This window comes from Vipera berus, assembly GCF_964194415.1.
Source record: "Vipera berus genome assembly, chromosome: 1".
Lineage (NCBI taxonomy): Eukaryota > Metazoa > Chordata > Lepidosauria > Squamata > Viperidae > Vipera > Vipera berus.
Genome location: NC_138202.1, coordinates 279,126,802 through 279,141,869, shown reverse-complemented (window position 1 = coordinate 279,141,869; position 15,068 = coordinate 279,126,802). Strand labels below are relative to the sequence as shown.

General features: G+C 39.7%; 1 protein-coding gene across 1 annotated transcript in view; it reads right to left on the bottom strand.

The window, feature by feature from the left end:
* The window catches only part of IGF2R (insulin like growth factor 2 receptor), a 100,632-nt gene that overhangs the window by 60,541 nt on the left and 25,023 nt on the right, over nt 1-15,068 (bottom strand). Inside the window, exons 3-12 of the mRNA XM_081338775.1 lie at nt 14,877-14,998; nt 14,073-14,171; nt 11,968-12,100; nt 10,404-10,524; nt 8,492-8,609; nt 6,072-6,234; nt 4,507-4,675; nt 4,106-4,209; nt 3,377-3,541; nt 217-357 (exon numbers count right to left, since the gene is read on the bottom strand). Of these exons, the coding sequence (XP_081194901.1) occupies nt 217-357; nt 3,377-3,541; nt 4,106-4,209; nt 4,507-4,675; nt 6,072-6,234; nt 8,492-8,609; nt 10,404-10,524; nt 11,968-12,100; nt 14,073-14,171; nt 14,877-14,998 (1,335 nt within the window). The remainder of the gene's footprint in view (nt 1-216; nt 358-3,376; nt 3,542-4,105; nt 4,210-4,506; nt 4,676-6,071; nt 6,235-8,491; nt 8,610-10,403; nt 10,525-11,967; nt 12,101-14,072; nt 14,172-14,876; nt 14,999-15,068) is intronic.

Genomic DNA, 15,068 nt, shown 5'->3' with positions numbered 1-15,068 from the left:
AGTTTCCTAAATCCAAGGTCCGTTGTAATTTTAATGCAGATACCACCTTAAAATTTGAGACATGAGAATTGAAAAGAAACGTACGAAACAGAGGAACTGGGAGGGCAAGTTCTAGAGCAGACACTTTGTCCTGCAGACTTAAATGAGTATTGTTCTATGAAATAAATGCAACTTAGCTTTTATTAAGAGAGGGGCTGGGTTTAGAACCCTACTCACCAACAGAGCAAACTGATGCATCTTTGGCACAGTGCATTGCTTCTTTTTTCTGGAGTACCTTGTGACAGACATTTATAAAGAAGCGTTTCTTTTTTGCTTCTACGGGATTGATATCTACAGCTTCCCAATTCTCCTCTGATTCTAGAATTAAGATGACATATTTCAGATTAAAACATTAAAACATATCCATCGTGTTATTTCCCTTTGGGGTAAACAATTATAAACATTGCAGAAAGAGAGCAAGCAATTGTAAAACAAAGAAATAGAAAAGTAAGCAATAAGAAATGTAGTATATCCAATTTACAATAATACAACTCATAGTAACTCTTCATACTTCTCTCTCCTAGTTTCTACCATAGCTATATGCTGCCTGCTTGCTTTCTAATGCCACATTATCTAACAATCCACACTTAATTCCCCACCCAAAATGACAGTTAAGTTTAGTTAATGTAAGACTATTTTAAAACTCAGGAACAAGATTCAAAAAAAGGAATGCAAAAGAGAGATATACAAATGTGGTCAAGTCAAAATATACTAATGATATACCAGAGCCTGTAGCTAATTAACACCACTGGACTATTCAAAAACCACTACAAAAGTGTCATTTGTGTATAATGTAAAACCATACAACAATTTAATGAAAATCATAAGTTTAAGTTTAAGTTTAAGTTTTATTTAATTTGTATACCGCCCTTCTCCTTGGTAGGGACTCAGGGCGGTTCACAGGGCATATATAAAAAAGACAATACAAAAATTAAAAAAGATTAAACCCATGCCCAGTTAAAACAGTAATACAAATCTAAAATGACAAATTAAAACCCATAATCCCCCGTCAGGCCAGACCAGCCATTTCAAATAGGTGGGTCTTCAGGCCACGACGGAAAGTTCGGAGGTCTGATGCCGTCCGGAGCTCCACCGGCAGTTGGTTCCATAATGCCGGAGCGCCCACAGAGAAGGCCCTCCCCCTGGGGGCCACCAGTCGGCATTCCTTGACTGGCGGCACCCTGAGGAGGCCCTCTCTGTGGGAACGCACAGGGCGGAGGGGAGTTGATGCCGGCAGCAGGTGGTCCCTGAGGTATCCCGGACCCATGCCATGTAGGGACTTAAAGATCGTAACCAAAACCTTGAACCTCACCCGAAAGACAACTGGTAACCAATGCAGCTCGCGGAGCAAAGGTGTAACATGGGAGTACCGGGAAACTCCCAAGACAACTCTCGCGGCCGCATTCTGTACCAGTTGGAGCCTCCGAGTGGTCTTCAAGGGAAGCCCCATGTAGAGAGCATTACAGTAGTCAAGGCGAGAGGTCACGAGCGCATGAGTGACCGTACACAGGGCATCCCGGTTCAGATAGGGCCGCAACTGGCGCACCAGGCGAACCTGGGCGAAAGCCCCCCCTAGTCACGGCCACTATATGATCTTCCAGGGTAAGCCGTGAATCTAGGAGGACTCCCAAGTTGCGAGCCCTATCCACGGGGGGTAAGAGCTCACCCCCCATAGAAAGAGATGGAACATTTTGAATGTCCCGGGATGCCGGAATGTACAGCCACTCAGTCTTGTCAGGGTTGAGTTGAAGTCTGTTCCTCCCCATCCAGACCCGAACCGCCTCCAGGCAACGGGACATCACAGCAAGGGCATCACTGGGGTGGTTTGGGGTCGAAAAGAAAAGTTGGGTATCATCAGCATATTGATGATACCCAACTCCAAAACCACGAATGATCTCACCCAGCGGTTTCATGTAGATGTTGAACAGGAGAGGCGAGAGAACCGACCCCTGAGGAACTCCACAAACGAGAGACCTAGGGGCCGATCTCTGCCCCCCTGCCAACACCGACTGCGAGCGTCCCAGGAGATAGGAGGAGAACCACTGAAGAACTGTGCCTCCCACTCCCAATCCCCTGAGACGCCGCAGCAGGATACCATGGTCGATGGTATCGAAAGCCGCCGAGAGGTCTAATAGGACTAGGACAGAGGAATATCCCCTATCCCGAGCCCTCCAGAGATCATTCACCAGAGCGACCAATGCCGTCTCCGTGCTGTACCCGGGCCTGAAACCCGATTGGTAGGGGTCCAGATAATCCGCCACCACACTCTCGACAACCTTCGCAAGAAAGCGAAGGTTGGAGACTGGACGAAAGTTGTTCAAAACAGCTGGGTCCAAGGCAGGCTTCTTGAGGAGAGGTCTCACCACTGCCTCCTTCAAGACGGTGGGGAAATAACCCTCACGCAAAGAAGCAGATATAACCGCCTGGAGCCAGCCTCGTGTCCTCTCCCTAGCTGCATAAACCAGCCAGGAAGGGCACGGGTCCAACAAACATGTGGAGGAGCTCAGCCTCCCCATAATCCTGTCCACTTCATCAGGGGTCACAGAATCAAACTCTTCCCAGGTAACATTGACAAGACCGCCCGTGTCCTGATCGCCTGACTCTGCCCAGCTGGAGTCCAAACCGGTCCGAATCCGAGCGATTTTATCCGACAGATGTTGACTAAATTCCTCGGCACGACCCTGCAAGGGATCCTCCCTCACCTCCTGATTAAGAAGTGAGTGAGTCACCCTAAACAAGGCATATATATAACATATATCAAAGGGTATGAAGGTCTTCCCCTCCAGGAGGTCAACTTGGGAGCACACTTAATCCATAGTGTTTCTAGGCCTAACACAAAAATCAAACCCAGTACTTGTTGCGATCTGCAGGATTACAGCAAATTTCCAAGGCAGCATGCCCTAGAACAATGGAAGAGGACAACTGCCTTATGTCTAATGGATGTGATTGGCCAACATCTGACACAGAGGGCTGGATTGAATATGCCTTAAAAGTTGTCTTAAAATGTTATGCTAGCACCATAGATGACACCACTGTGACATGAATTTGTTGGAGTATCACCTTTGCACTGCACATCTGCAACCACAAAAATTCACCAAGTTCACTGAGTAAAGTGCATTCTGCATTATGTTCAAAAGACTAAAACACAGAGCTTTTCTACTAATGTCTGCAAACATAAATCCTTTTATCTTTGGGAAATCATCAATATTCTACTATTCACCCAGTATATTTGACAAGAATATGTTATGTTTAGGACAGCATTTCAGACAACCAGTTATATATCAACTAGAGATTTAAAACAATTAAGCAGACAATAGATTATTTAAAAGTTTCATACCAGAATGACGAATCAGTCGTGTCAAGTCATACTTTTTCTTCTTATCTGAAACCATGCAAGGCAAACCTTCTTCTTCTCCAACACAGGCATATTTGGTTTGCCAGGTGAAAAAATATGAACAGTCTGTCTCACCATTAAATTCTGGATGCCCTTTGCCATTATTATCTTTAATAAATTCACAAAAATACCAGAAACATTCAGATTAAAAAGTTTTACAATGTAACAGGAAACATATAAAAAGGTACCAAATTAAAGTACTGATATTGTCCATTAAGATATTCACATTTAGGCTTATGACACACAATCAAACATAAGAATAACAAAATCCAGTCATCCCAAATAATTCAAGAGATTCAATAATTCAATTAAAAACTTAAAGTCAAATATATACAGGGCATCCATTTCCATAGCCTAACCCTAAAACAATCCATCATGTGTTGAAATAAAAAGGCGTTAATACTGCAACTAATACTGGAGTTCACATACCACACTTAACCATAATTTGTTTAGTGCATTCATTTACCAAATAAGCCACAACTTATTTTATCGTATAAGGTCTCTCTTTAAATGACATGGTTAGTAATGAAATGAAATGAAATGAATATCTAGTTTTCTATATAAAATGTTTCTATATAAATTTTTATTTTTTTAAAAAAAAAGTATCAGCAGTTTCTCCAACAGAACAATATTGCTCAAATTAATCCATTGACAACCAGATTGGTAGATTACCTGCAGTTTGATTGCATTCAAAATTTATGACTGTCATTCTCTGGAAACCCGAACTACAACTATCTCCTCCTGGATACGTCAGAATAAGGTCTCCATCAGCAAATCTGATTTCAAAAAATAATAATAATGCAATTCTACTTAATTTTTTTTATTGGATGTCACAACAGACAGAATTTGAAGAACCAGTAGTAAGCATCACAGTGACATCAAAACTTTGTATGATTGCGACTAGTCAAAACCTGAGGACTACCCACACAGCGTTTTATGTTGTGAAAAAAATATCTTGTTTCAGAAATAAAAACTATTTTTCTCTGACACCAAACAAAATATCCTGGGGCAACATCACAGATTTTTTTCTAAAAAAAAACACCTCATATTAACATTTCTGGAATAGTACTAACCTGAGAGTTTGATTGGTAAATCTTCCTGCCACTTTCTGCTGAGTTTTTTCAGATTTAACTTGGCATGAAGACACATCCTTATCCGTACAAGCACCACCAGTTACTTTCCCGCATACATTCAGATAATAGTCATACTCTTTATCTTTTGCAAGATATGGTGACACATCACCTAAAGAGAATATGATTGAAATCCACAAATCTGAAATACTCAAATGATCATACAAATGGAAATATATACTTAGGTAAAGGTTCCCCCGCACATGCGTGCTAGTCGTTTCCGACTCTAGGGGCCGGTGCTCATCTCCGTTTCAAAGCCGAAGAGCCAGCGCTTGTCCGAGGACGTCTCCGTGGTCATGTGGCCGGCATGACTAAACGCCAAAGGCGCACGGAACGCTGTTACCTTCCCACCGTAGTGGTCCCTATTTTTCTACTTGCATTTTTTACGTGCTTTCGAACTGCTAGGTTGGCAGAAGCTGGGACGAGTAACAGGCGCTCACTCTGTTATGTGGCACTCAGGATTCGACCCGCCAAACTGCCGACCTTCTGATCGACAAGCTCAGCGTCCTAACCCACTCAGCCACCGCGTCCCTAATATATACTTAAGACACCAAAATACTTATATGGTCACTGTATAGCATTGTTATTATCTGTCTGTGTGCCACAAGTGATGCTCTTCTTACCATTTTCTAAATTTACCCAATTATTCAGATGCAGGATTTTGCAAGACAAATTTCATTTCATGAAACGACACTTTAGAGATTTATAATTTTCTCCATTTCATCCTGATTCAAAACAAGTGTTTCCTAACAAATTTTCTAGATTTTACTCCATATCCCAGTTCTGAAGGGATTAAACTGAAAGCATACTGCATCTAGCATTATGAAATTCCATGAAGTTGATAAATCAGTGAAAATATCTGTGACCTAGCTTTTCTCCTTAAAACAAACGAAACAAAAGGAATAGAGAAATTTTTCTCTTTATAATGTTTTCAGTTTTGCTTCTATTTCATTCTGCCTTTTTATGTTTTAGCATCTTTAAGCTTATGTGATCATCATCCTCATCAGATACAACCAAAAAAGGAAAACATGTTTCTGTGATTGTTAGAGCAGTGGCTACATAATGTTACTTCCACTGTTGTTTGATCAGATTTGTTCATTACACTGATTTCTAAACTGCTAGAGCATTAGTTTTTAGAGCACTTATTGTAAAGACCAGGTCTATTAGCAAGTTTTGTAACTTCCATCTGTTGAGTTACTTGTTGCTTTCATTTTAATGCCTTAATAAATACTGTATTTTTGGCAAAAAGCAAGTTAACTCTTCCCACGCATAAAAATACATTCAAAACAGATAACCTTCAAAATAGTACAATCCCATCTATGATGACTTCATTTATGTATCTATGTATCATCTGATTCATTTTCAAGAGCAAAACATTGCTTATATAACATTTTGTACCATACATCTATACCAGAATTTGAAAATTGTCTTTTTCTGCTATAACTGCTGGTTTTACTTGTACAAAATACCTTGTTGCACACACACTGTAAGGGAAATAGGAGAGTTACCTGGGGATTGCATAAGAGGTGTCAGATCCACATAAATACCATGTTGTTCACTGCTCAGAGTACAATTATGACTCTCCAGGTAGTCTCTGGGACAAGCTGACTCAGTAACCCATTCAATCTCATAGCGGCAATTGCTTTGAGCAGTGAGCGTAGGATTTGTATCCTATATTAAAAAAACAACCTATCAGATCGTAGAACCTCAATTTATCCACCCCTAAACATAAGCTCACAAGTCCAATACAAGTCTCCAGAACTAGGGAATAGTAACACAATTTCTCATTTTAATATCACCCTACATGTGTCATAAATGTTGCTAAAACGTATTATTTAACATTTACCAAAACTCAGCCAAAGAAATGCCATTTCAGTGTCAAGGTGGTCTTTTCTTGCATCATAAAGTAGAACAACTGGCTGTATGATTTCATTTTTTTTCCTCCAATCTACTCTAGCCTACCTGCTCTATAAAGACTTTTCCTGTTTACCAATTTTAAAAAATAGTGATGTCACACATATAGTCTTCTCTCTTTCCCACTTCAAACTGTCTTTCATGCATACTTAATGATAGCCTCTAACTGGCAGGGAAGACAAAGATGTGCTAGAGCAAGACCTGGATGAAGTTTTCTGATACAAAATCAAATTTGGATTCTGAAATTTTCCAATAGAATGTATATGAACTATTTATTATAAAATACAGTAGTTTAGTTTCAAATGGCTCTCTGCTTGCTATATACTGCTCTGTATTTCTAGCTATTAGGTTCTGAATTTTCAATAGCCTAAACTTGGGTGGGGGGGAGGCACAAGAGTGAAGATGACAAACTGTTTCATGTTGTGCATAAGCCCTCTTACGAACCACTTTTGTTGTCTCCAGCAATTGAAGGACCATACTACCAAAATCTACCAGAAAAAAAAATGCAGTTTTCAACAGTAAAATGTAATGCTTTTCCCACTTTACAAATATCACCCTAAAAAAGATTATTAAAGTTTTGGAAGAATTTATGTAGTTTTTTCTGTTTTTAACTAAAGCATCCATCCACTCAAAATAGAAAAACTGCCTAAACATTTTAGCCTATCCACTTCTATGACTTTACTGCATGCCTCTAGCAATCTTTAGAAGCCGACCATAAATGAAAACAACAAAAGGGGGGGAAAAGTGCAATACTTGGTCAAAAACATCTGCCTTGATTTAGGGATGGAAAAACTTACATATAGCCTGAAATCCTTTACTGCGGTCATTCAGATTTCAGAATACAAAAGTAACTTTTATTTCTGATTTTTAATCATCCAAATAATCAATTATCAACTTGACAGAATACCATAAAAAACCTCCCCAAACCTACAAACATCCTTGTTCAATGCGATCCTCAATCAATGGAAAACCATGGTTGTAGTTATCAAAAATTGTCCACAGTTTAGATAGCATGAATTATGACAAAGTTCTTAATGCCTCAATGAAAGGGTCAACATAGGTGATTTTGAAGGTACAGAAATTGTAGTAATTTAATTCATTAAGACAGTATTTTTGTTGTCAGGGCTTGATACTGAACTTTGATTGGGCAGTTAAAGAAGTATGAGAAAGAATGGCCATGATATTTACTTTTTAGGAAATAGAATATCTCGACTTGGCCCTGTAAAATTGAAGTATGCTGGTACATTTATTTTGAGTTAATGCTATTTAATAATAATAATAATAATAAAGTTGGAAGGGACCTTGGAGGTCTTATAGTCCAACCCCCTGCTCAGGCAGAAAGCCCTATACCATTTCAGACAAATGGCTGTCAGTCTCTTCTTAAAAACTTCCAGTGTTGGAGCATTCACCGCTTCTGGAGGCAGGTTGTTCCACTGATTAATTGTTCTGTGAGGAAGTTTCTCCTTAGTTCTAGGTTGCTTCTCTCCTTGACTAGTTTCCACCCGTTGCTTCTTGTCCTGCCTTCAGGTGTTTTGGAGAATAGCTTGACTCCCTCTTCTTTGTGGCGGCCCCTGAGATATTGGAACACTGCTATCATCTCACCCCTTGTCCTTCTCTTCATTAAACTAGACATACCCAATTCCAGCAACCGTTCCTTATATGTTTTAGCCTCCAGTCCCCTAATCATCTTTGTTGCTCTTCTCCGTACTCTTTCTAGAGTCTCAACATCTTTTTTATATCGTGGTGACCAAAACTGGATGCAGTATTCCAATTGTGGCCTTACCAAGACATTGTAAAGTGGTATTAATATTTCATGCGATCTTGATTCTATCTGTCTGTTAATGCAGCCTAGCACTGTGCTGGCTTTTTTGGCAACTGCAGCACACTGCTGGCTCATATTTAAGTGATTGTACACTAGGACTCCAAGATCCCTCTCACAGTTACTGCTATGATCCATTGGCTTTCCCAGTCAAGTAACAGCTCTCAACATCCACCATAGAAAATTGTTGATTACCTCTCTTTGCCTTCCCTCTGGACATACAAAAGTAATTGTAACTGCTGGGTCATGGCTACCACAAAAGTCTGGTCTCTCTTTTACATTGCTGTTTTCTTTTTCGTATCTCAGTTGAAACCTGAAAAAATTAAAAAAAACCATAAACATGAAAAAATAACTACAGTACTGGGAGATTCACACAAAGCAAAGTTCGCAATGTGTAGTTGGAATGTAACAATTAACAAACAAGAGGGCTAGGAAATCTAAGGAACTGGAATTCAAACTTATCTGCAAGATACCAAATTGGAGGAGTGAACGATTGCACAAGTAGAATCTACAGCAGGGCTTTTCAACCAATGGTACGGGTACCACCTGTGGTACATTGGCACCTGGCAGGTGGTACGCGACCATCTTAGGAAAGTGGTAGCGGGGGAGGGGAATGAGCTGAACCAGTGGCAGCACTACACAAGCCTGAGCGAAAGATGGCTGGAGTTGCAGGCCTGTCAGGACTCAGCAGAAGCACCAGGATCAGCACTAGGCTCCAATTGGAGCTCGGCGCTGATCCTGGCGCTTCTGAGCCCAGAAGAAGCGCCTATCAGCTGGAATATTGCAGCATCCCCAGGGTCTTGTGATTTACATTCAGATGCTTGGCAACTGATTCATATTTATGATGGGCACAGTGTCCCAGGGTCATGTGAATGACCAAAACCTGCTGCAACCACCCAGCAGAGGGGGGGGGAATAAAAACCAAATACCCGCCCCCACTGCCAATCCTCAACAGAAATGCTCACAACAATGAAAACCTCGGACAGAAGGAAGAGCGCCACCAGGCAGGCAGGCAGGTGTCTTGCTCAGCTGTGGCTTGAGGGAGGGGGCACTTTTTTCAGTGCCATTGTAACTTCGAACAGTCACTAAGCGAACTGTTATAAGTCAAGGACTACCTGTACTTCATCACTTTTTTCCTTTTTTTTTGGTCAAGTTTTTGACACCTTGCTAGGCAACTAGCGGTACTTGGATGTTGCCATATCCTAAAAGTGGTACAATGGGTGAAAAGGTTGAAAAGCCCTGATCTAGAATAATGGTGTCATAATAATTTCAAATTGTTACTTTTACAAGATGACTCAAATCATGTGTATTGTTTTTCCAGGTTAATACTACACTAATTCTATCAGTATCATTGCATAATCATTTAGCCCCCCCCCCAAGGCAATATATATAGACACAAAAAATAAAATAGTAATTAAGTTATTTCCAGGGAGATGCTGCGCACTTCAGAAAAATTATTTGTTGAAATTTGCTGCAGAGGCAAAAGTAAATAATGTGGTGGGAACAACAGCTATAAATTCAGTGAATTCAGCAAAAAATATAATACACAATTAGGAACAAAATTAAGAATACTGTACCTATGAAAGCAATGTTAGTGATTCTAGGCCAACCTCTAATAAAAAGTTCTTTTTTTGTGTGCTCCACAAACATACAAAAATAGACTAATTTTAAAACTGTTGTAAATTAAACAAAGGACATATAATTCAACTCTCAATACAATTCCTAGTGGTAGCAGGAACATGTAAGGACTAAACTTTACATTAATATTTGAACCTTTGCTCAAGGTTGACTCAGCCTTCCATCCTTCCGAGGTAGGTAAAATGAGGACCCAGATTGTTGGGGGCAATAAGCTGACTTTGTAATAATGCCGCTGGGGGGGGGGGCAAAAGCCCTAATAAGCAGGCATATACATAGAATGAAGGCTATTGCTAAGCACATTGATTTGTGCATCTTAGAGTGTAAGCCGCCCTGAGTCTTCGGAGAAGGGCGGGATATAAATAGGATTTTTTAAAAAAACTTTATAGTTACATTCTTTCAACCTTATTCACTATGAACAGCACTGACATGCTGATGACTTTCAAGGATCGCTCAAAGACTTCAGCCATACCTGTCTTTATCAAGTTGTTTTAGTAATCCTTTAGTATGGCCCAGATCAAATGCATGACCATCCTTCACCAAACAAGCTGCACTGTCCTCAGGACAACTGCTAGTTTCACCTGATGACCTTCCTGTTGAAGCAATGATGAGTAACAACCTATGTATTACTGATGTATAAATATGTTCCTCAGTTAAAGTTTCTAAAGGTTTGCTTAAATGAAATCAAATATAAGTTCTTTAGTCACATCTTCCAAAACAATAAAAAAAATAGAAGGGACAGGCTATTTAGCCAAGTTATAAATCAGAACTATGGCAATCAAGATTCAACTTTATATGCAATAGATACTAAAGTGGCAAAGCGGGCAAGAACATTTAAGAAATTTATGTAAGTGAAGAGATATCGGTGTTACAGAGATACCTTGATCAGAAGTTCCAGAAATAAGGCAAATATGTTTATCCAGTCTTTACATGCAGTATTATGTAAGATTACACTCATTTTTAATGCCTCAAAGTAGTTTTCACAGCTTTTAAAAATAACTTACCGGTAATGCACCAAAGTCATATCTTACAGTCATAAAAATGGTATTTTCAAAGGAAGCTATAAAAAGGTAAAGGTTCCCCCGCACATGCGTGCTAGTCATTTCCAACTCTAGGGGCCGGTGCTCATCTCTGTTTCAAAGCCGAAGAGCCAGCGCTTATCCGAGGACGTCTCCGTGGTCCTGTGGCCGGTATGACTAGACGCCAAAGGCTCACAGAATGCTGTTACCTTCCCACCGTAGTGGTCCCTATTTTTCTACTTGCATTTTTATGTGCTTTCGAACTGCTAGGTTGGCAGAAGCTGAGACAAGTAACAGGCGCTCACTCTGTTACGCGGCACTCGGGATTCGACCCGCCAAACTGCCGACCTTCTGATCGATAAACTCAGCATCCTAACCCACTGAGCCACTGCAACTTTAATATATGTTCTTAAATATTTTATATAACTGAAGTTGTGATTTTCCCATAAAATTATATTTAAACTATTGCCTAATATTTCCATAAGGCAGTCTAATAACCCTACAAACAACAGTTTGAGAAAATCTTGAGTTCAGACATTTTTCCCCACATATTTAAGGAAGATCTCACTATTATTGACACCTAAAATGGAATAAGGTAGTACCAATAAGATATACTGAACTATGGATTATTCAACAATCAAAATATCCAAGATAAATAGGCATAAACATTATCTAATACTTAGAAAAAAGTTATGGGGAAAATGTCAGAAAAGTGGGAGAGTTGATTAGCAGATTCTGCAAAGCCACAGATACAAAAGGAAATTTACAGTATATTTTTAAAAATTGGAAAGTCTCATAAATATTAATGGTAAATAAATATCTGAATGTTGAATAAAACAGAGGTATTAAATAAAATGGAGAACATGGTTTAGGAATCTGGCAACATGGTTCAAATAAAAGCACTAATACTTTATGTCTTTCATCGTAAAGGGAAGCATAGTAAAATTTTAGATGTAGAAAATGTCTTGCCTTATGGAGATTAGAGAAAATCACCCATTATTTAGTTGGGTTTCATACCTATGTTTCTACAGATGTTGATGTATAACTGCGAATCATCATCTGAGTCGTCTATCAAGTATCCACCAGAAGTCTTAATCAATGGATTTAAATCACGCTTCTTCAGATTTTTATCAAATATGTAGCAAGGCACCTAGAAATTTAAAACATAAGTGTCTTGAAAGTAAGATTATATACAATATTGGGTCATTATTGGCATTCCACCTGTCATTCTATGTTTCAAACAGAAGCACTTTAACCTGGTCCTATTTTTCAACATGCAGAACGAATAAAGATATTATGCTTCCATCTTGTGGTACTGATGAGAATGCGCACTCATTGAAAGTTACTATTTCTCACAACTTGAGCAGATCAAAACCAGAGTATTTAGTAAGTATATACAGAACAGTCTAATCAAACCTCCAGTATTCTGGAAGGGCCATCAGAATCCATAACTTCCTTGATACACACATGGTAAATTGTAAAAAGGAGCTGCTATGTTCGCATCTGGGTTGTTATTTTACTCTTGCCATGTAATTGATTGCCTGCTTGCCCAGCAGTTTTCTAGGACAGGGGTTCCCAACACCCAGGCCATGGCCCACTACTAGGCCTTGAGCCTTTTGGAACCAGGCCGCAGAAGTGGCAGGCGAGTGTGCGCATGCGCACCCCCACTTCTGCAAACAGTAGTCCAGCAAGTGCACTCCAATTGCATGACCGGCAGACACATGTGCTGCCATTCACGTAAATGGAGCAACGTGTGCATGCATGCTTGCCTGGCACTCGTGCGAAATCATTCCCTTTCTTCTCCCCCCTTCCCCAATTAGTCCACAAAGCCAAAAAGGTTGGGGAACTCTGTTCTAGGAGACTAAGCAAGCAACAGCAAGAATGGAAGGGGGACATGAGTGTATGCAAGAAAGAATGTACTCAATTCAATACATAGTCTACTGAGACAAAGCCATATTCAAAATATAAAAATGTGTTCTCAAAGTTTACAAAATATCAACTTCTTTCACACACTGCGGAATATTTAACTAAAAATTATATAAGCAGCACTAGAAGAGAATAATAAATTATCTTCACTTTTTTGTTTTAATTTGGATTCCATGAAAAGGAAGACTAACTCAGTTGCCTGAATTAAGCTCCACTGAATCATACAATAATACCTAGAAGCAAAACTAACCAATGCCTCACCTCAGTCAAAAGGATTCCACAAGTTACTTAATCCCTGGTGCAGATAAGCAGGGAGGCCTTAAACTTAATGCCTGCATCTTTATTGCTAGATCCAAAAACCAGTAGATACCGTATTTTCCGGCGTATAAGACGACTTTTTAACCCATGAAAATCATCTCAAAAGTTGGGGGGTCGTCTTATATGCCCAGTCGTCTTATACGCCGGAAAATCAGCGAGCCTGGGAAGGCACGCCCTCCCCTCTCACTGTGGAGGAAGCAGGGCAGGCTGGCGTCTGGCGGGAGCCGGCAGGGCAGTCCTGCGCACACGCGCGCTCCCCAGCTGTTAAGGAGCACTCCTTAGGAGCTGGGGAGCGCGCGCGTGCGCAGGACTGCCCTGCCGGCTCCCGCCCAACGCTCTTCCCTCTTGAGGCAGCATCGCTCCCCGGCTCCTAAGGAGTCCTCGGGGATGCTGCCTCAAGAGGGAAGAGCGTCGGGTCTTAACAGTGCTCCTTAACAGCTGGGGAGCGCGCGCGTGCGCAGGACTGCCCTGCCGGCTCCTGCCAGACGCCAGCCTGCCCTGCTTCCTCCACAGTGAGAGGGGAGGGCGTGCCTTCCCGGGCTCACTGATTTTCCGGCGTATAAGACGAAAAATCTTGAAAATCATCTCAAAAGTTGGGGGGTCGTCTTATACGCCCAGTCGTCTTATACGCCAGAAAATACGGTAGTTCAAACCAGAAACAGATAACTTTTTGACTCTAACAATACATGGCATTTAATATCACTTGTCGTAAACAATATGAGATGATCATTTTGGAGCCCTGAATTGGTAAGAAAATAATAAAGTGAGGATGCATTGCTTAGTTAACCTATTAGGCCCAGTGAATCTAGTGGACTGACTTCTCAGTCAACCTGCATACGATGATATTTTAGTTTATGTCCAAATAGAATTTGTGTTACCTCTTCAGCTGATGTAAATAAGTTCTTCTTGCATGCAAGGAATGTTCTCCATTCAAAGTAATGAACACACTCAAATGAAGTCACAAATTCTGGGGAACCCTGATTAAGAAAAAAGTGATGCACAATACTGATCAATTTATATTTATAAAACCTAATAGCAAACAAGTTTAAAATAAATTCTACTGGTTAATACAATTTACATTTCCAAGCAAGAAACTACTTTTACCCAGATATATATCAACTCTTGAGTGAGAAAATTCACCCATGAATTAAAATAACAGGGAGAATAAAACAAAATTAACATTTCAGAACCTAGACACTACAAAATTAAATACCAAGAATTTTTATCTTTAATAGCACCGTACTGTTTTGTAAGCCATCCAGAGTCCCTCTATCAGGCAGATGTATACAAATTTAATAAGTATATAAAGTATACAAATTTAATAAATATATAAATAATGATTTTAAGATGTTCTGGTAAAGAAACTTGCATGAAAATAGAAATATAATGAAATGCCTAAAATAAAGTATGTTTATTTTACTTAATATCAAGCACATAAGTTGAATGGCAGATTTCTTTATCATAATTTTTAAGAAGTGCTAGTTTTATATAATCTGGCCAATTTGATATTTCCCTTTCATTTGGGAAAATAGATAAAAACAATTTGTAAAGCTGGAACATGCAGATACATTCTAGGACAAACATAATTCTTCTATCAGGACTGGGACAGTTTATCAGTACTTAATAATTAAAAATAATTATTGCCTATTTAGAAATAAAATTTTCAGCAGTAACATACTAACCAAAGTCTTCCCACAATAGAAATTGATGTTACTTTGCCATGTGTGTTTACTTCCCTTAGAACAAGTTTGTGTAGTGTTGAATTCCAAGAGTAAATTAGACCTTCTTATCTGTGAAGATTCCCCTAAAACAAAAAGAGCATACATTAATCTCAAAAGGTGATTTCCAATTATGAGTTACACATTAAAACCCAC